The 23792-nt window shown below is 37.3% G+C and overlaps 1 protein-coding gene across 2 annotated transcripts in view; it reads left to right on the top strand.

Moving 5' to 3' along the window:
- The window catches only part of LOC115209440 (kinesin-like protein KIF6), a 301512-nt gene that overhangs the window by 242719 nt on the left and 35001 nt on the right, over positions 1-23792 (top strand). For both annotated transcript variants that reach the window (XM_036500945.1, XM_036500944.1), the window contains one exon: positions 23774-23792. This exon is cut by the window's right edge and continues 117 nt beyond it. In XM_036500945.1, the coding sequence (XP_036356838.1) occupies positions 23774-23792 (19 nt within the window). The remainder of the gene's footprint in view (positions 1-23773) is intronic.

Raw genomic sequence — 23792 nt, 5'->3', positions numbered from 1 at the left:
TAAAATGCCACTAAGCATTCTGCCTGGTATGCTAATGGAACCCAGAAATATTGCAAACAAAATTGAAGCTAGTATACATCCTTGCTTCACTCTTTGAGATATTAGAGAGGAGGCTGAAATATTGCTCATAAGAAAGATCTTGGCAGTGATACTTTCATGGAACTGCCTGGTTATTTTCATATATTTCTTCAAGCATTAATATCTTTTAAGCAAGGTCTTCTCTCTCTTTTCTTATTTTCTTTGTCGTTCCCATTTTCTTCTTTCATTATTAATGTTTAGTCCAAAGGGTACAATATCTTTTCTTTTCTCCTATCATTGAAATTTCTTTCTATCATTCTTACATACCATGCACTTTTATTCTCCAGTATTCTGCAATGGCAACGTCTCTGTTGCGAGCTGTGGTTTATACCTCCATTCAAGAAATGCCGATAGCAAAGCTTCATTAGCATTGCTGAATCTTTGACCATATTCCTTTTAAATTCCTAGTTTTATCTTCTTTTTTTTACTCTGCAGTTCCTCTTATGATTTTTTTGTAATCTTTTTCTTTGCATATTTACAGACATGGCTTGGTGGTTTGAGTAGTTCACTTCACAACCTTATGGCTTCACATTCAGTCTAACTATGCAACACCTTGGGCAAGTGATTTCTCCCATAAACCCAAATCAAGGAAAGCCTTACAAATTCATTTGTAAGGTTTCAGTCATGTGTGTACATGTGTGTGTGTGTGTGAGTGTGCATGTGTATGATTTTCCTTGATATCATGTGCTAATTGTAAACAATCTTCACCATCATACAGGAAGTGACATTTGCTTGCAGGCTTCCATGGAAACCTGTCGAAGTGCAGGTAATAAGAAAAGCATCAAGCCCTAGAAAAGATGTCTGAACAAATCTCATCTGACCCATGCAAACATGGAAAAGTAGATGTTAAAATGATGATGATGATGATGATAATGTGCTGCTGTTCTTATTTAACCTTAAGTCAACTCAGCTGGCAAAACTTTTGTCAAAACACTTCTAGGACTATACTATGCAATCATCATCATCATCATCATCATCGTTTAACGTCCGTTTTCCATGCTAGCATGGGTTGGATGGTTTGACCAGGGTCTGGGAAGCCAAGAGAGGCTGCACCAGGCTCCAGTCTGATCTGGTAGTGTTTTTACAGCTGGATGCCCTTCCTAACGCCAACCACTCCGTGAGTGTAGTGGGTGCTTTTTAACTGCCACCAGCTCAGGTGCCAGGGGAGGCTGGCAACGGCAACGATCGGTTGATACTTTGTATGTGCCACCAGCATGGAAGCCAGTCAAGGCGGTGCTGACATATTAAAATGTCTTTTAATATTGTTCTACATTAAGATGACAGTGATTTGAGAAAGATTTGGCTGCTATTTCTTGCAGATTGCGTAACCACTTACAGATTTCCTGCTTGGTTTGCTTTTTTTTTTTGTCTCTGTGCTTACATTCTGTACAACAATGACATCAACTCTACATCTGCTGAACTTATATTGATAAATGAGTTAAAATAGAAATTATATAGACATACATGTAAGATTTTTCACAGGATTAAAATGTGACTTTGTTTTCATTACCTACATTCCAACGGTGGAGTTTTGTATTTTTGTTAGAAACCAGCTCCTTCAAAGGAAGAATTGAAATAATTAAAAACAGAAATGAACATACATACTTAAAAATGACAATAAATATGCTAAAATAGCGTAATTTTAAAATTAACTCTTTTACTTGTTTCAGTCATTTGACTATGGCCATGCTGGAGCATCACATTTAGTCGAGCAAATCAACCCCAGGACTTATTCTTTGTAAGCCTGGTACTTATTCTATCAGTCTCTTTGGCCGAACCGTTAAGATACGGGGGATGTAAACACACCAGCATCGGTTGATAAGCGATGTTGGGGGGACAAAGACAGACACACAAACATATACACACACACACATACATACATACATTATATATATATATATACACACACACATACATACGACAGGCTTCATTCAGTTTCCATCTGCCAAATTAACTCACAAGACTTTGGTCCACCTGAGGCTATAGTAGAAGATACTTGCTCAAGGTGCCATGCAGTGGGACTGAACCCGGAACTGTGTGGTTCGTAAGCAAGCTACTTACCACACAGCCACTCCTATGCCTAATATGATAATTTTTTTTCTTTGTACACTAATGACTTAAGATTGTATCCCAGTAGGTCTAAAGGAACTTTGATATGTTGAACTAAGTGAAATCGCTATTGGTGCATTGATGTCATATCCTGTCAGCAGGTGATGTAAGGTGCTTCCAGATTCTCAGCTGGCTCTCTGATATTTTATATTGATTCAACCATCTGAACTTTAGTTCTTGTCATCACTACCAAAACCACCACCACCACCACCACCATCACCACTTCTTTGACTGAGTTGCTTCAGTGCTGGACAAAATGCCTTGTGTTGTTTAGTCATGGCTCTTTATGTATGGCATTGAAATCTCACTGAGATAGAGTTTGCCTTTCATCCCTTCAGTCTGTTGATAAAATAAGTACCAGTTGTACACTAGGGCTTAGGGAATTAACTATGCCCCTCCTGTTAAAATTAATGACTTTCTTTGCCAAAATGTGAAATCATTATTATCATTATTATTATTATTCAATAGTTTTATTTTTTATAGCGTGCTTTCACTTCACTGCCGAGCGCGGCTCTGTGTGCCTTGGGTATGTGCTGTGATTTGTTGTGATGCTCTGATGGTTATTGTATAGAAAGTGTTCTGCGTAGGATGTGTGCAGTGCCTAGTAGTGCAATTTTCTGTATATCATATATATCTGTTAGTCCTGGTGTTTTTGTTATGTATTTGTCTGAATATTTTTTTATCATGCCTAATGCACCTACTATGATAGGAATTGTTTCTGTTTTTAGATTCCACATTCTGGTTACCTCCATTTCCAGGTCTTTGTATTTTGAAAGTTTCTCCATTTCTTTTAGAGACACGTTGTCATCTGCCGGTATTGATACATCAATTAGAAAGCATTTTTTTCCTTCATGATCTCTGACAACTATATCTGGTCCGTTGCAAATAGATAGATGTATTATTATTATTATTATTCTATGTTTGACTTTTGCTTTATGTCTGTACAAGTTGGCTCCAAGTCTCACCCAGAGACCTCAAGAGACAACAGGTTGGAAGTTCATGTTGTTGTTATGCCTAGTGTGCCATATATTTGGGATCTTTTTTGATGTTGTACTAGTGAATGTCTAATACATAAATTTAAAAAAAAAAAGTTTGTTTTAAACCTTGGGATTACATAGAGAGTATTTTGCGTAGGATATGAGCAGTTCCCATGAGCACTATCTTTTGAATTTCTGCCATTTTGGGGTTTCCTGGTATCTGAGTTAGGTAGCAATCAGCCCCTTTCGCTATCATTCCAAGGGCACCTATGACAACAGGTATTGTTTTAGTCTTCAGGTTCCACATTTTGCTGATTTCTATTTCAAGATCTTTATATTTGCTCAGTTTTTGGTAGGTCTTGACAGATACGTTTATATCGATTGGGACAGTCATATTAATGAGGAGGCATGTTCTTTGTCTGAAGTCTTTCAATATGATGTCTGGCCTATTTGCATCTATCTTTCTGTCAGGTTGTATGGTGAAGTTCCAGAGGAGTGAGATGTGGTCATATTCAAGCACTGGAGGTGGATTGTGTTCCCACCAGTTTTTTTCATAGGGCAAATCCAGGTTTTTGCAAATTACCCAGTGAATATATTGTGCAGCTCTATCATGCCTGTTGAGGTACTCTGTAGGTGCTAGAAGACTGCATTTGGAGACAACATGATCAATGGTTTCATTTTGTTGTCGGCATACATGACATGTTGGGCTACTGCCGTTCTTTAATATGTTGGCCTGGTAGTTTCTTGTTGGTAGGCATTGATCTTGAGCTGCTATGATAAACCCTTCTGTTTCAGATTTTAAGCCCGAGGCCATTAGCCATTGATGGGTCAGGGCTTTGTCAATATCTGCATTATTCGCTCTCTTTGGGTATTTGCCATAGAGAGGTTTTTCTTGCCATTTATTATTCAGAATATCTAAGGCCGCAGTTTTGGCACGGGTTTTCATGCGCCTAGCATTTTCTGTGCTTGTTTCTTGTATGTCTATCTCTAATTGGTTGTATTCGGAATTCACTTAGATATTCCTTTGCCTGTTTTGTTACTGAGTATGATGCTTTCTGTTTTTCATGCTTTGAGACAAGTTTTAACATCCAGTCCTCAGACTTTTTCAGGTGGGTGTCTAGGCCAATTGTAGCAATCTTCATTGTTATTGCCAGTTGCAAAAGACCACGGCCTCCCTCTTTTCTTGGCAGATAAAGTCGTTCTGTATCTGCCTTAGGGTGGTGCATTCTATGCATTGTCAACAGTTTTCTTATTTTTCTGTTGAGCTGACATATTTCAGTAATTGACCAGTTAACGATATTGAAACTGTAAGTTACGACTGGTATGGCTAATGCATTGATCGCTTCGATCCTGTTTCTTGCATTCAGCTCTGTCTTGAGTATTGCTCTCACTCTTCGATAACATTCTCTCCTGATCCTTTCCTTCATCTCTGAATGCCTTATTCCGTTCCCTTCAGTTACCCCTAGGTACTTGTAGCTCTTCGCTGGGTCTAGTTCTTTTATGACATTCTGCTGGTCAAGTTAACGTTAGATGTTTCTGTCATTTTTCGTTTGATAAAGGTAGCTTTTGCACATTTATCGAGGCCGAATTGCATTCTGATGTCATCACTGAATTGTTTGACTATCGCTAGTAAGCCCTTGAGTTGTTGGTCATTTTTGTAAAAAGCTTTAAATCATCCATGTAAATGAGATGATTTATATTTTTATCAAACATTTCATACTCGTACTGCGCGTCATTGAGCAGTTTTGAGAGAGGTATTAAGGCTAAACAAAAGAGGAGTGATGACAGTGAGTCACCCTGGAAAATGCCACATGAAATTTTTACATCACCAGCATTTAGGGATTCATTGTCACTGTTCAGAGTTAGTGTGGTTCTCCATGATCTCATACTTACAGTCAAAAAGTTTCGCAGAGTAGGTGCTATCTTATACATTTCCAGGCATTTCCTAATCCAGCTATGTGGTAGGCTATCAAAAGCCTTTTTATAGTCTATCCAGGCTATTGATAAGCTTTTGTATCATTTGTGACAATCTTCTAAGATCATCTTATTGATGAGTAGTTGATCTTTACAGCTGTAGGATCCACGTTTACATCCTTTCTGTTCATTAGGGAATATGCTGCTGTCTGTTAAAAAACTATAAGTATATTCCGTCAGGACAGATGTTAGCATTTTATACATAGTTGTTAAGCAGGTTATGGGTCTATAGTTTTTTGGTTCATTTGTTTCTTCACTTTTTGGAAGCAGGAATGTTAACCCATTAACTAGCCAGGGAGGCATCCTACTAGGGTGTTGCAAAACATCATTGTACAGTTCTGTTAGCAGTTCATGGCTCTCTGGGAAGGCATTCAGCCAGAAGTTAGGAATTTTATCCTTTCCTGGAGACTTCCATTTGCTTGACCTCCTGAGAGCAGATCTTATATCTTTTACCTTGACACCCTCCCACTTTTGCTCTTCTAAGGGTCCAGTTCTGTAGATATTCTGTCAATCCAGGGGGCCTTTTCGTTGTGTGTTTTTTCTTCTGCCCAAATTTTATTCCGAAGTCCCTGCACTTCTTCTTTTGATGGTACAGACCTTGCAGTAAACACTGTTTTTCCTATCTTCCTGTAAAAATTCTTGGGGTTATTTTTGAACATGTTGTTGACCTTGAAAAATCTAACACGCTTCTCATACCTCGCTATGCGGGCAGCTTTGGCAGATACCTTTTGTTTGATGGTTTCTATGGTGGCATCAATATCAAATATAGTTTTCATATTGTATTTTTTCAATAACTTTTGGGTTTTTGTAGGTTTGGTAGTCTTGTGAACCTGAAGGTTTTTCAAATATTCAATGTCAGATCTAAATAGTTTAATTTGTTGTTGCAAACGCTCTTGCCAAGAAGGCTTTTTGTGGGAATGTTGCCGTTTTCTAATCTTTACACCACATAGGATTGTTGAGATTTTCGCGGATGCATTGTATAGGTGGTTGAGATTTGTGATATCAACATCATTAGGTGAAATTATATCCTTAAGTGCAAACCGAATTTTACCAATTATTTTCATGTTTTGGTTAGAGTTGCGGATTTTAGGGAGTGTATCACGTTCATCCATGCTGGTTTCTTTAATTTTCAGCCATTCAATCATGATTTGATTTTTTAGCTCATGTAGTTCTGTTGGGTCAATATTTGTGTGACTTTCTTTATCTATTTGATGTTCATCTGTCTTAGTGTTTATGATTGGTTCAGGGAGTATTTTTATTATTATTATTATTATTATTATTATTATCATTATTATTATTATTATCATTATTATTATTATTATTATTATTATTATCATCATTATTATTTATTATTATTATTATTATATTATATTATCATTATATTATTATTATCATCATCATTATTATTTATTATTATTATTATCATCATCATTATTATTATTATTATTATCATTATTATTATTATTATTATTATATTATTATTATTATTATTATTATTATTTGTTCTGAATTCAAATTCTCCCGAGGTCAACTTTGCTTTTCATTCTTTCAGGATTGATAGAATAAGTACCAGTTGAACACTGGGGTTGATGAAATTGATTCATCTCCTCCCCCAAAATTTCAGCCCTTGCAGCAAAATTTGAAACCATTGTTATTATTATTATTATTATTATTATTATTATCATTATTATTATTAGCATTATTGCGTTCTGAGTTCAAATTCTGCCGAGGTTGACTTTGCCTTTCATCCTTTCGAGGTTGATGCACCAGGTTCCAATCCCTGCTTTGACATGGTTTCTATGGCTGGATGCCCTTCCTAGCACTAACCACTTTACAGAGTGTACTGGGTGCTTTTTATATGGTGCCAGTAAGGGTGATTTTTATATGATATTATAAACCAGTTGTTCCCAACCTGAGGTCTGCAGACCCCTGGTTGTCCACAAAGGTAGTACTGGGGGTCCATAAACTAAATTCAAAATTTCATATATATCATATATATGGGTGTCTAAATTAGAAACTGTTTTTATTATTACAAGGGCTGTGTGGCTTGGCATAATGTTTGGAGTATCTGACAAAATACTCAGGCTCTTTATTTTAATGAATTCAAATCCAGGTATGGTTAAATTTGTCTGATTCCACAGGGGGTGATGATATAAAGTACCAATCAAGTACTGGAGCTCTTGTCAAAGGATGGCATGCAGCCTCATTGCTTACTGAAGTTGGCTATAACTTTCCAGCAAGACTGGTATGCTATTTCCTGCAGAAACATGATGTGGGATTCAAACAACTGAAGAAAGTCCTCAAGAGTGGCTGTGTGGTCAGTAGCTTGCTTATCAACCACATGGTCATGGGTTCAGTCTCACTGTGTGGCACCTTGGGCAAGTGTCTTCAACTATAACCTCGGGCTGACCAAAGCCTTGTGAGTGGATCTGGTAGACGAAACTGGAAGAAACCCATCGTATATGTATATATATGTGTGTGTGTGTGTGTGTGTGTGTGTGTTTGTGTGTCCGTGTTTGTCCCCCCATCATCCCTTGACAACCGATGCTGGTGTGTTTACATCCCCGTGACCTAGCGGTTCAGCAAAAGAGAGAGATGGAATAAATACTAGGCTTACACAGAATAAGCTCTGGTGTCGATTTGCTCGACTAAAGGTGGTGCTCCAGCATGGCTGCAGTCAAATGACTGAAACAAGTAAAAAGGAAAAAAAAAAAAGAAAAAAGATAAGGAGATAGGCATGACAGCAGAAACCAGCTCAAGGCAGCTGCGATGTGCAAGAGATTGCAGTTGGAACCCTTCCACAAGTAAAGGCTTATTCAGTTCTCACTAACCTGCTCAAGCAAAGTGTACAATTAATTAGTGAAATGCATGACTCTGAGACACCTGCTGATGATAAGGAAGGGTTCCCAGCATTGTAATGGATTCAGAAGAAGGGCTTTCAATGCCAGAATTTACATTCTTATTTCACCCACAGTGAAACTAAATTTGATAGGTGCAGGAGTGGCTGTGTGGTAAGTAGCTTGCTTCCCAATCACATGGTTCCCTGTTCAGTCCCACTGTGTGGCACCATAGGCAAGTGACTTCTACTATAGCCTCGGGCCGACCAAAGCCTTGTAAGTGAATTTGGTTGATGAAAACTGAAAGAAGCCTGTTGTATATATATCTATGTGTGTGCATCTTTGTGTCTGTGTTTGCCCCCCCCCCCCCCACTGCTTGACAACCGGTGTTGGTGTGTTTACATCCCCATAACTTAGCAGTTCTGCAAAAGAGACCAAATAAATAAGTACTAGACTTAACAAAGGAATAAGTACTGTGGTTGATTTACTCAACTAAAATTCTTGAAGGCAGTGCCCCAGCATGGCCACAATCTAATGACTGAAACAAGTAAAAAATAAACAGTAAAGATAGCATATTTTTTCCTGCATACAAGTTGAATTTTTCAGACCAAAATTTACAGCCAAAAAAGCACAGACTTACAGATGCAAGTGTGGCTGTGTGATAAGAAGCTTGCTTCCCAACCACATGATTCTGGATTCAGTCCCACTGCATGGCACCTTCAGAAAGTGTCTTCTTCTTTAGCCTCAGGCCAATCAATGCCTTGTGAGTGGATTTGGTAGATGGAAACTGAAAGAAGCCTGTCCTATATATTTATTTGTATATATTTATGTGCGTATATTTATGTGCATATATTTTAAAGGTGGTGCTCCAGCATGGCCACAGTCACATGACTGAAACAAGTAAAAGAGTAAAAGAGTGTCTATATGTCTATGTGAAGGCGCATGGCTCAGTGGTTAGAGCATCGAGCTTATGCTCGTGAGGTTGTGAGCTCGAATCCCAGACCAGGCTGTGTGTCGTGTTCTTGAGCAAGACACTTTATTTCACATTGCTTCAGTTCACTCAGTTGTAGAAATGAGTTGCGATGTCACAGGTGCCAAGCTGTATCGGCCTTTGCCTTACCCTTGGATAACACTGGTGGCGTGGAGAGGGCAGGCCAGTATGCATGGGCGACTGCTGGTCTCCCATAAACAACCTTGCCTGGACTTGTGCCTGGGAGGGTAACTTTCTAAGTGCAATACCATGGTCCGTATCGTGACCAAAGGGGGTCTCAGAGTATATGTCTATGCTTGTCCCCCACTGATGTTGGAGTGTTTACATCACCATAAATCAGCAGTCCGGTAAAAGAGACTGATAGAATAAGTACTAGGCTTATGAAGAATAAGTCCTGGAGTCAATTTCATTGACTAAAAAACCCTTTAACCCATTCGTTACTGTATTTATTTTGACATGCTCTGTGTTTCTTTCAATTACTTTAAATATAAGAAAGAATTTAGTAAAATAACTTAGTTATCATTAAGCTAAAGGTTAGGAACATAAACTGTGACTAAGGTTTGGTGGAAGATTTTAATTGAAAACTTATGGAAACAAGACATTTGTACTACAGAGCCAGAGGCAGTTTCAGCCAGGTTGGTAACGAAAGGGTTATGGCAGTGCTGCAGCATGACCGCAGTCACATGGCTGAATCAAGTAAAAGAATAAAATAATTATATATGCGCCCACCCAGACAACTTTGGACAATGAAAAATTCCAGAAGAAAGGCAACAGGATTTAGGAAGACAGTGATAACATTTGAAAGCTTACCCTAAATATTCTCCTATAAACTACATCAATTTCTATACCAAAAAATGCAACAATCAACTAACCTTGTGTTTCAAATTTCTGGCCTTGTGCCTGTGTTAGAAACAAATTTTTATGGTTATTACCTGTTTGTTTGTAGTTTTTATATTTATTTATTATTTATTCATTTATTTATCGATTTTTTTATTTTTGCTTTTTTTTTATGAACTAAAGACATTTGTTCATTCTTTTGGCTGCTTAGTTTTCAGACTGCTGACTACTTTGGAAATCTCTTCCACTATTGTTTCAAGGAGAATTCTGTAGTATAGTTTGTCTTAGTGCCATTAACTGTGTAGATTCATCTTTGCTGCTTTGCCAAGGGAATTAGTTGGTTGTAAATATTTTATCAACTAAGAAGCCATCGATTTAGTACTGTCGATTATGTCAGCCTCTCGAAGACTGCAGCCATTTTATTTGTCCATTTAACTCTACTTATATTCCCCTGCCGATGCAGCTGTTAAATTTTAATCTTTGAATTTTAAATTATCTGTAAGCTGCCTTCTGGCATGTCTGGATGAAAGCTTTAGGAAGGATGTTGTTAAAAAAAAAAATGGAAAAAAAAAAATAGAAAAAAAAATAGAAAAAGGAAAAGAAAAATCTCACGGATACCAATGACAACAGCAAGAACAACCAGAGTAACAACAGTTAAAAGGATATTAAACTGGGGAAAGAACAACAACAACAACAACAACAACGGCATCAATATGAATGGAAAAGACATTAAATTGGTAAATAATAGCTATAAAATACCATCAACTGCAAAATATCTTCTCTTTATTTCGTTTTTTTTTTTTCATCAACATGGTACATTAACTTTTATTATCATTTTGAAAAAAAATTTTACAACTTTTAAATTTTCGGCTATCAAAGAATTAGAGAGAGAGAGAGAGAAAGCAAAAACAAGAAGCTCTCTAGGAACAAATATATAAAATGGAAAGCAAAATAAAGTAAAAAAAAAGTAAAACAAAACAAGAAAATAAAATAGAAAAACAAGAACTAAACAGTTATATGGAACTTGAACAACATCAATTTAAACCAGAATAAAAAAATATATTTGGTGCCTAAAAGAGGAGTGGTTGTTATGCTAAATATTTTGAAGTCAGCTACATCAGAAAAAAACACAGAGGGGAAAAAATCTTTATAACATTCAATCCATCTCAATATATATGTGTGTGTGTATGTGTGTGTGTGTGTATATATATATATGTATATATATATGTTTATATATATATATATATATATTATATATATAATATATATATATATACACATACATATATACATATATACATTTATATATATATATATATATATATATATATATATATATAAGATAAAGACCTCCTTCAGTCATGAGTGCCCATGGGATTGCATCTACAAAGAATAAGTCCCGGGGTTAATTTGCTTGACTAAAGACAGTGCTCCAGCATGGCCACAGTCAAATGACTGAAACAAGTAAAAGAGTAAAAGAGAGTAAAGATCCACACCTGATAACTTTCATGGTAGTGTCCTGAAGGAGTGCAGACATTAAGTTGCATTTTATCAAGGTAATCTCTGAAGGAAATCACTGGTCTTAGGTTTTATACTAGAAAATTTTCTACCCTTAATTTGTCATCCCAGTTTATAAAAAGAGGAACCGGCCACTTGTCGTAAACAAGTCACTTGCAGTAATTACCATCCAATCTTCCAAATTGCTCATATTGGTAATGACAAGTGACCAAGACCTTTGGCGATATGCTGTGCTTGAGAAAACTCATCAAGCCAAGTAAAATCATAGTCGTGACCAATGCCAGTGTTATATGACTGGCACCCGTGCCAGTGGTTCATAAAAACACCTGTACTGGTGGCACATAAAAAGCACCCATTACACTCTTGGAGTGGTTGGCATTAGAAAGGGCATCCAGCCATAGAAACCATACCAAATCAGACAGAAACTTGGTGCAGCTCTCTGGCTTACCAGTTCCAGTCAAACCATCCTACTCATGCCAGCAGGGAAAGCAGATGCTAAATGATGATGATGTTAATAATTAATGTATTCCTAGAGGGGAATAATTTCCTGGATCTCAACAAACATAATTGTTGTGATGGCAGAGAACTGCTTAAATGTTCTGGGAAAGGGCTCCAACACATATGTCATTTATCTTGACTTCACTACAGCTTTCAACAGAGATGACCACAGCATTCTGCTGGAGGAAACCTCCTACAATAGGGTCTGTCAAATCCTCTGCAGTATATATATATATATATATTGCAGTGGTTTAATGTTTCCTGACAAACAGAACCCAACATGTAATTGATGGAATTTACTCAATACCAGCAAAAGTTAACTAAATGTATCTAATCTAAATCTAGGCTAAAGCCATGTGAATGGATTTCCTTGATGGAAACTGAAGCTTGTGATATATACACGGTGTCCTAGAATTAACTATCTATTACAGTGAAATTGGACATTTTTTTTAAAACTCACTTTTATTTATGTTTATCATGTTTAATATGTGTTAAAAGTGTATAAATTTTTAATATTGTTTAATGATTTTATAATTTTTATAACTTCATTTTCCTTCCTATTGGATCCCACCTATCTGTCCACAATAGCTTTTTTTTTCAATTTGGCTGCAATCTTTTTCTCCAGCCCCAGCCTCAGGATGGAGCAATAGTTTAGCTAAACGTAAAGAGAGCATTCAGTTAGTAGTGCAGGAGATAACTCCTGAAATACTTCAAAATGTGTTTGCAATGCTAAGGATAGATTTGAAATTTGCAGGGATACAGATGGGGCACATATTGAAAAATTTCAATACAGTTTTGACATAAGATTTATAAATCTTATATATATATATATCATCATCATCATTGTTTAACGTCCGCCTTCCATGCTAGCATGGGTTGGACGATTTTGACTGAGGGCTGACGAACCAGATGACTGCACCAGGCTCCAATCTTGATCTGGCAAAGTTTCTACAGCTGGATGCCCTTCCTAACGCCAACCACTCCGAGAGTGTAGTGGGTGCTTTTTACATGCCACCGGCACGGGGGCCAGTCAGGCGGTACTGGCAACGACCTCACTCGAATCCTTTTACACATGCCACCAGCACAGGTGCCAGTAAGGCGACTTTAGTAACGATCACGCACGAATGGTGCCCTTTTACATGCCACTGGCATGGAAGCCAATTGGCTGCTCTGGCAACGATCACGCTCGGATGGTATATCATCATCATCATCATCATCATCATCGTTTAACGTCCGTTTTCCGCGCTAGCACGGGTTGGACGGTTCAACCGGGGTCTGGGAAGCCAGGAGGCTGCACCAGGCTCCAGTCTGATCTGGCAGTATTTCTACAGCTGGATGCCCTTCCTAATGCCAACCACTCCGCGAGTGTAGTAGGTGCTTTTTACGTGCCACCTAATATATATATCATCATCATCATCATATATATATATGCTGGTATGGTCATGTGATGTGTATGGATGTGGACAGCTGTGTAAAGAAGTGCTGATCTCTAGCTGTGGAGGGAACCTGTTGAAGAAGTAGGCTCAAGAAGACATTTGATGAGGTTGTGAAGGATGATCTTTGAATGTTGGCTTTCATGGAGGTGATGACTAGTGACCGAGACCTTTGGCGATATGCTGTGCTTCAGAAGGCTTGTCAAGCTGAGTGAAATTGAATTGTGCATGATGCCAGTGTCACATAACCAGCACTGGTTCTGGTGGCACATAAAAGAACCTGTGGTGGTAGCTTGTTAAAAAGCACCCGCTACACTCTTGGAGTGGCTGATGTTAGGAACGGCATGCAGCTGTAGAAACCATGCCAAATTAGACTGGAACCTGGTGCAGCTCTCTGGCTTACCAGTTCCAGTCAAGCTGTGTAACCCATGCTAGCATGGAAAGCAGACATTCAAAGATGATGGTGATGATGATAGATATATGTATGCATGTATATATTTATACATGTATGCGTGTCTGTGTACATGGTTACATGTGTGTATGTATGTATATGTTTACACATGTATGTATATCTGTATACATGGTTGCATATATGCATGTGTGTTGATGTCTGCTTATCTTGACGTAGCATGATAGTTGTAAACAAGTGCCATTGTTATACAAGCGGCGTCATTCATTTCCAATTTTTCACGGAAGCATGCCTGTCTGATCATGGAAGATATTACACTGCATGGAAACAGGTGAGGTTTGGCAGCAGGAAGGACATCCAACCATAGAAAATCGGTACCACTTTAAATTCTATCTGATCCAAACTAGCACAGAAAAGTGGACGTTAAAATGACAATGATATTGATTTTAAAATATATATACATACATATATATATATACATATATATATGTATATATATATATATATAGGTGCAGGAGTGGCTGTGTGGTAAGTAGCTTGCTTACCAACCACATGGTTCCGGGTTCATTCCTAATGTGTGGCACCTTGGGCAAATGTTTTCTACTATAGCCTCGAGCCAACCAAAGCCTTGTGAGTGGATTTGCTAGACGGAAACTGAAAGAAGCCCATATCATATATATTATATTTTTTTTGATTTTTCCAGTTTCAGCTAATGAGCTGTGGCCATGCTGGGGCACTGCAATTTATGTATATATATATATATATATATATATAATATATATATACCAGAGTAAACACATAAATGTGAAACAGGGTGGAAAAAAGAGTACTCAAACACCAGTGGTAGAGTAATATGCTTTATTTAAAGCAGCAGAAAATTCAACAAAACCCGTTACTCTGAGTTTCCCGTTGCCGTTCATCGGACAGTTTTTGCAAAAACTGCCCGATGAACGGCAACGGGAACTCAGAGTAACAGGTTTTGTTGAATTTTCTGCTGCTTTAAATAAAGTATATATATATATATATATATATATATATATATATATAATGTGAAATAGAAAGATGAATAATCTTGTAGTAGATTAATCAACAGTTTAACCGATACCTTAGTAGCAAAAATCACAGCAGTAAACAGCACGGTTGGAGGTACAACCATCTGGCGTTGCAACCGTGCGTTGGTGCGGATAATTGAAATTAAAACATTATTGGTGAATTGAAGAAATGGAGCTGAACGCAGATTGAACAGAAATCGTTTTATTTCATTCTACACGTGTTTCGAAAGGCACAAATTACCAAAATCCGATTGAATAATGGGACCATATTGTGTCTTTCTCTTCAGGAAAAAAAAGGAAATCCGTTGGAAAAACAAAAACAGAACAGAGGCGGAGCAAAAAACAAATCTGGGCTCTTAGGAGCACAGTTCGATTTGTTTTTTGCTCCGCCTCTGTTCTGTTTTTGTTTTTCCAACGGATTTCCTTTTTTCTTCCTGAAGAGAAAGACACAATATGGTCCCATTATTCAATCGGATTTTGGTAATTTGTGCCTTTCGAAACACGTGTAGAATGAAATAAAACGATTTCTGTTCAATCTGCGTTCAGCTCCATTTCTTCAATTCACCAATAATGTTTTATATATATATATATATATATATATTTGTGTGTCTGTGTTTCTCCCCCCAACATTGCTTGACAACTGATGGTGGTGTGTTTACATCCTCGTAACTTAGCGGTTCGGCAAAAGGGACTGATAGAATAAGTACTAGGGTTCCAAAGAATAAGTCCTGGATTCGATTTGCTTGACTAAAGGCGATGCTCCAACATGGCCGCAGTCAAATGACTGAAACAAGTAAAAGAGAAAAGAGAGAAAGATATATATATATATATATATATATGCATATGTATATGTATATATATGCATAATGTATGCTTGTGTGAAATATATGTAAACATATGATATCTGTGTCTGGTAATGAATAAAAAAAATCATAATCAAATTTAAACTTTTATTTTGTAGCTATGGGGCACAACACACTCATCAGTAGAATAAGAAATAAGAATCAAGTTAAAAGTAAATCTCTCTCACTCTCTCTCTCTCTCTCTCTCTCTCACTCTCTCATGCACACAAAATACTCTGTCTTTTGAATAAAGTGTCTAAGATTTGAAAATGATTGAAGAATTTAAATCAAGCAAAAAGGAAAAAGAAAAAAAAGATTCAAGAAAAAAAACCTCTCTAACTTATAAATGCTGTAGACATTTGAAATACTTCACGTACAAAAGGAAACTGTCATATGGTAGATCAATGTGCAAGAAATAGCAACTAAATCTCTCTCTCTCTCTCTCTCTCTCCAGCATCTTAAAAAAGAACCCACCCGTAGTGTGAAATATCAAAATAGAAAGAAAGAATGCTAAAAAGGGTCAGACTTGATGGTCATGAATGGAATATCTTTGATCATATGTCCTCTCGATTAGGATTGATCCAGGACAAATAGCAAACAAATATATTTCTTTTATTTCATTTATTTCTTTTAGTTGTTTCAGTCATTTGACTGCAGCCATGCTGGGGCACTGCCTTTAGTCAAACAAATCGACCCCAGGACTTGTTCTTTGTAAACCTAGAATTTATTCTATGAGTCTCTTTCACCGAACTGCTAAGTTACAGAGGCGTAAACAAACCAGCATCGGTTGCCAAGCGATGTTGGGTGGGGGGACAAACACAGACACACAAACATAAACATACATACATGCATATATATATCTATCTATCTATCTATCTATCTATCTATCTATCTATATATATATATATATATATATATATATATATATATATATATATTTCTTTATTGCCCACAGATATATATATAAATATATATATGTACACATGACAGGCTTCTTTCACAGATTATAGTAGAAGACATTTGCCCAAGGTGCCACGCAGTGGGACTGAACCCATGACCATGTGGTTGGTATGGTAAGCAAGCTACTTACCACACAGCCACTCCTGTGCCTATACATATATATATATATATATATATATATATATATATATATACATATATATGACGGGCTTCTTTCAGTTTCCATCTACCAAATCCACTCGCAAGGCTTTGGTCAGCCTGAGGCTATAATAGAAGACACTTGCCCAAGGTGCCATGGAGTGGGACTGAACCCAGAATCATGTGGTTTGTAAGCAAACTACTTAGCACACAGCCACTACAAAAATTTCAAGGACTTTGAAATAAGTAAACATAAAGAAAATCTTCTACCATTTATCTGTTTTGTTTCAGTCATTGCACTGCTGCCATGTTGGGGCACCACCTTGAAGGGTGTTAGTCAAAGAAACTGGCCCCTTGTATGGTTTTTTTTTTTTAAGTCTGTTTCTTAGTTGTTTTTAGTCTATTACTCAACTGCTAAGTTACAGAGACATAAACAAAACCAACAACAGTTATTAGGTGGTGGTGGGAGGGGTGGGGGACAAGTATAGATGCAAAGCCATGCACACACATGCACAACTGCACACACATACACTGATGCACACACATACACACACACACACAACAGGCTTTCACACAGTTTCCACCTACCAAATTCACTCACAAGGCTTCGGTTAGTCTTGGGCTATAGCAGGAGACACTAGCCTAAGGGGCCACACTGTGGGATTTAATCCGAAACCATGTGTTGGCAAAGTCAAATTCTCAGTACTAATTCTACACTTACTTTTTCCATATAATTTCCTTCTTCAAATTAAAATTTTTAATCCTACCAAATACTGAAGAAAGGATTACCTCCCTCACAATATCATCGACCACTAAGGGAACCACATGAATTTTAGAAGAAAGAAAATGCTATCAAAGATGCCAAAACTGCAAGGAATCAGCATCCTGTTTGAACTTCTGTTTCCATTTTGGTCTTTTTGATGAATTCTGCAAGAGTTTATTAACCCCTTTGTTACCAACCTGGCTGAAACCAGCTCTGGCTCTGAGTACAAATGTCTTGCTTACATAAGTTTTGAATTAAAATCTTCCACCAAACTTTAATCACAATTTATGTTCCTAACACTAGCTGAATGATAACTAAGTTATTTTACTAAATTCTTTGTTATATTTAAAGTAATTGAAAGAAACACAGAACATCTCAAAATAAATACAGTAATGAAAGGGTTAATGTATATGTTGTTTCTCAGTTTTTTTTTGTTTTTCTAAATATCATGCATTTTAGTCAGGGCTGGATTAACACTCATAAAGGCACTAAGGATGGTGCCCTCATCACCATCATCATCATTACCATTTTCATCGTTTAATATCTGCTTTCTATGCTGGCATGGGTTGAATGGTTTGACAAGAAGTTGTCAGACTCCAATTGTATGTTGAAGCATGGTTTCCACAGCTGGATGCCCTTCCTAATGCCAACCACTTAACAGAGTGTGTTGGGTGCTTTTATTTACATGCCACTGGCATGGGTGCATTTATGCAGCACTAGCATAGGTGCTTTTTAAGTGGCACTGATTCAGGTGCTTTTTAAGTGCACTAGCACCTGAAAATGCAAGCCTGTATGTGTGGAAGACAGTGACTTTACTTAGCTTGACATATCTTAGCAAATGCATATATACATAAACAGGGCAAAAAATGATGAACAGACTGAAAAAACAATGAACAGCTTTAATCAATTTTCAAACATTATTGGATTCCCATCAGAAGGGTCCACATCATTCTGACAGTCTCCAGAGAAACAAGCAGCCAAACTGTTTATATATTCAACAAATGCAGCAGTTACTTTATGAAGGAGTCCCTATTTTGCATACCGAAAGTGTTTAACACTCTATAAATACCAGCGGCCTGTTAACAGTGATCTTAGTCCACACAATATCAAGGTATGCAATAATAAATATGTAACATCATCATCATCATCATCATCATCGTTTAATGTCTGCTTTCCATGCTAGCATGGGTTGGATGATTTGACTGAGGTCTGGTGAACCAGATAGCTGCACCAGACTCCAATCTGATCTGGCAGAATTTCTACAGCTGGTGTTTTTTTATGTGCCACCGGCACAAGAGCCAGTCTAGCAGCACTGACAATGACCTCGCTTGAATGTTTTTTTCACGTGCCAGTAAGGCGATGCAGGTAACGATCATGCTTGAATGGTGTCTCTTTATGTGCCATTGGCACAGAGGCCAGCTTGTTGCTCTGGCAACGATCTCTCTTGTATGATACTCTTAGCATTCCACTGGCACGGATGCAAGTCATCGAATTTGATTTTGATTTCAATTGCCTCAACAGGTCAAACACGGCAAATTTTAGCCATTTCTCTGCAGATTCAAAATATAAATAATAATAAACCATGAAATAAATTTCGATTTTTTCAAAATGAAACTAAACTAACAGTAAGATAGAAAATAATGTTGCTTTTTTTTGTATATTTCTACTTTATATATATTTCAAAAGTTTTCTCTTACTTTTTTTAAATGCAAAATCTTTGATCAGATCCTCACTATGACACTGTGAACACTTCGAAATTAAATTTCTTATCATATAAACCACTTCAAATATTATTTAAAAAAGTTTAAAATGATTTCTTTTGTGTTGTAAACCATTTACCATTTCTGTGGTACCCCACTTCCCTTGATATCCGAAGCATATACTTATTTTACTTAATGATAAATCCAGTGCTGATTTTAGTAATATGTTAGTAACATGTGTCCATTGGCCTACTGGGCCAATCATTTGATTATTGCATTCAGATGGAATATACAACATGGAACAATTTTTGGTTCAGGATGCCAACATTGGTTTACTGGAAATTCTCTTGCCAATGTGTATAGTTTTCACTGATATACATGTATTGTGTTTGAAGAACTGATGGCTTCCAAAAAAGCACTTACAAAATTCTTTTCCATATATTCCTTTAGATCTGTATTAATCTGTTTTATTTTAAAGATTGGTTTTAGATAATTTTTAAAGTTAAAATTTATACATACATGTGTGTGTGTATGTGTGTATAAACCAAGATAAATAACATAAGATTGTGAGCCAACAAAGAGACAGACGATCAAATAATATATGGAATCAGAAAAATGAAGACACATGACTAGTACAGATATATAAAGTGGAAAAGCAGCAATGAAAGAAGTGTATGATGAGAATAAATATGCCAATGGAAGAAACAAAAGTAAATCAAATATTTCAGGAGATAACCATTATGGTATTCGAACAATTCCATTCTTCACTTTATATATTTTTTATGGACTCCACAATTTCTTGCTGAACAGCCACATGGATTCTTTGTATATAGTGATAAAATGACTGTATTTACATAAGCTCACTCCCTCTTTTTTGTTTCCTTTATCAAAAAGAAGAAAAAGGATTAAGAGATGCAAGAGAAAAAGAAAAAAATATATACAATGCCAAATTTACAATGTCTGTTTACATGGCAGGTCTAGTGTAAAATAGAAAATCAAAAGTGAAGTCATAATCTGGGTCACAGTGAGGGTAAGGAGAGGAGAGGGATGGAATGTGAAAGAGAAAAATATGGGGAGAAAAATAGGTCATGATGTTGGTTGGTTTGAAAGTCAAATTACAATACAGTGTAATAAAATTAAACTGTCAATCTATTCCCTCCTCAATACTTCTAACATTAACTCCTCTTCCCTGAAGGAATTCATCACCTCTTGCTGGGTCATCTGGATACCCTTACATAAATATATTCATCCCCTCTCTAATTGTATTCATTTGTTCACAAGCATTATGACTAAATGACTATGGGTCAGTCATTATATAATACATATTTTATAATCAATATGACAATATCATTGCTCTCTTCTATATCCATGTATGTTTTATGATTTATCAGCCTCATATGTTGTTGAAACAAATTTAAACCATGGATTAAATGCAATGCCAACAACTCCATTTTTTACCTTATATATATCGTTATGGACTCTCCTGTTGTTAAATGTTGGATGATTCTTACTGAATAACCTGCACAGAAGATTTTTTTTCATAGTGATCAAATGTTTGTATTCACATAAGCACTCTCCTTCCATCAAATTGACATTGCCTGTACAGGTGCACAAGTGTATCACACATCAGTCATTCAAATGATCTCAGAGCAATGTGAAATGAAATGTTTTGCTCAAAAATAAATCAATAACTAAATGAATATATATTATATATATATATATATTATATATAAATATATATATATATATATATAAAATATATATATATATATATATATATATATATATATATATAAATATATATATAATATATATATAAATATATAATATATATATATATAAATATATATATATATATATATATATATATAAATATATAATATATATATATATTATATAAATATATATATATATATATATATATATATATATATATAAATATATATATATATATATATATATATATATATAAATATATATATATATCATCATCATCATCATCATCGTTTAACGTCCGCTTTCCATGCTAGCATGGGTTGGACGGTTCAACTGGGGTCTGGCAAGCCCGAAGGCTGCACCAGGCCAGTCAGATCTGGCAGTGTTTCTACAGCTGGATGCCCTTCCTAACGCCAACCACTCCGAGAGTGTGTAGTGGGTGATTTTATGTGCCACCGACACAGGTGCCAGACGAGGCTGGCAGACGGCCACGCTCGGATGGTGTTTTTTATGTGCCACCGACACAGGTGCCAGACGAGGCTGGCTGACGGCACGCTCGGATGGTGTTTTCTTATGTGTCACCGACACAGGTGCCAACGGGGCTGGCGGACGGCCACGCTCGGATGGTGTTTGTTATGTGCCCTCAGCACGGAGGCCAGTCGTTGCGGTACTGGCTACGATCACGTTCGGGTGGTTTTCTTATGTGCCACCGGCACTGGTACCACAAGGATACAAATTCCATTGATGTTCATCTATTTTGATTTGGTTCGATTTGATTTGATTTGATTTGATTCGATTCTCACTTGCCTCAACAGGTCTTCACAAGTGTCACAAGAAGGAAGGTATGCACAGGTGGACTGACTACGTCCCAGGTAGGGGCCACGGATTATGGCTTCACTAGTCTTGCCGGGTCTTCTCACGCACAGCATACTTCCATAGGTCTCGGTCTCTAGTCATTTCCATGGTGAGACCTAACGTCCGAAGGTCGTGCTTCACCACTTCGTCCCAGGTTTTCCTGGGTCTACCTCTTCCACGGGTTCCCTCAACTGCTAGGGATTGGCACTTTCTCACACACCTATCTTCATCCATTCTCGCCACATGACCATACCAGCGCAATCGTCTCTCTTGCACACAACAACTGATGCTTCTTAGGTACAACATTTCTCTCAAGGTACTAACGCTCTGTCGAGTAAGTACACTGACATTACACATCCATCGGAGCATACTGGCTTCGTTCCTCACAAGCTTACGCATGTCCTCAGCAGTCACGGCCCATGTTTCACTGCCATGTAGCATAGCTGTTCGTACACATGCATCATACAGTCTGCCTTTTACTCTGAGCGAGAGGCCTTTAGTCACCAGCAGAGGTAAGAGCTCCCTAAACTTTGCCCAGGCTATTCTTATTCTAGCAGTTACACTTTCAGCGCACCCGCCCCCACTACTGACTTGGTCACCTAGATAGCGGAAGCTATCAACTACTTCTAGTTTTTCCCCCCGGAAAGTGACGGAAGAAGTTGTTTTCTGCAGATTTTCGGAGGTCAATGCTCCAGAGCATCTGCCACATACAAAAACTATCTTCCCAGTTAGCCTACCTTTGACATTGCTGCACCTCTTATGTGTTCATAGCTTACAGTGGGTACATCTTATAGAGTTTCTACCTACACCTTTTCTACAGATCGAGCAGGGCCATCTTCCTGAGGATATTTGTGGATTTTCTAACTTTCTACTTATTAGTACTTTGGTTTTAGCTCGGTTGACTCTAAGGCCCCTCGATTCTAAACCCTCCTTCCACACCTGGAACTTCTCCTCCAGTTCTGATAGTGACTCAGCGATTAGAGCGAGGTCGTCAGCATAGAGGAGCTCCCAGGGGCAACCTGTCTTGAATTCCTCCACAATTGCCTGGAGGACTATGATAAATAGGAGGGGGCTGAGTACTGAACCCTGGTGGACCCCAACCTCTACCTTGAATTCTTCTGTGTACATGCTGCAAACTCTAACCTTACTTACGGCATCTGTACATGGCTTGCACAGCCCTCACCAGCCATTCATCTATCACCTAGTTTCCTCATTGACCACCAGATGAGGGATCGGGGGACCCTATCAAAGGCTTTCTCCATGTCAACGAAAGCCAGGTACAGGGGCTTATCTTTGGCTAGGTATTTCTCCTGCAGCTACCTTACCAGGAATATAGCATCAGTGGTGCTTTTCCCTGGGACAAACCCAAACTGCATCTCATCTAAACTAACTCTCTCTCTAATTAGTTGGGCTATGACCCTCTCCGTAACCTTCATTACCTGATCCAACAGCTTGATACCTCTGTAATTATTTGTATCCAGGGCATCACCTTCACCTTTGTAGCAGTTGACTAGTATGCTGCTACACCAGTCATTGGGTATGACTCCTTCGTGTATCACCTGGTTGACTATACGGGTGACTAGGTTATAGCCGACACTGCCAATATATATATATAAATATATATATATATAAATATATATATATATATATATATATATATCATTCATATATATATATATTATATATATATATATTACATTATTTATGTATTATATCATACTAGATTACATTATATCATATCATATTATATTGTATATTATATTATAGGTGCAGTGTGGCTGTGTGGCAAGAAGCTTGCTTTCTGACCACATGGTTCTGGGTTCAGTTCCACTTCGTGGCACCTTGGGCCAGTGTCTTCTATTATAGCCTCGGGCCAACTAAAGCCTTTTGAGTGGATTTTTTACATTCCTGTTACTAAGCGGTTTGGCAAAAGAGACTGATAGAATAAGTACTAGGCTTACAAAGAATAAGTCCTGGGGTCAGTTTGTTCGACTAAAAGCAATGCTCCAGCATGGCTGCATTCAAATGACTGAAACGAAAGTATAAAAGAATATAATATATCATATGTATATATATTCTGTTACAGGTACAAAGATAATTTCAAC

The sequence above is a fragment of the Octopus sinensis genome, linkage group LG3, assembly GCF_006345805.1.
Source record: "Octopus sinensis linkage group LG3, ASM634580v1, whole genome shotgun sequence".
Classification (NCBI taxonomy): domain Eukaryota; kingdom Metazoa; phylum Mollusca; class Cephalopoda; order Octopoda; family Octopodidae; genus Octopus; species Octopus sinensis.
Note: the sequence above shows the minus strand (reverse complement) of the source record. Positions and strands in the feature narration are given on the sequence as shown.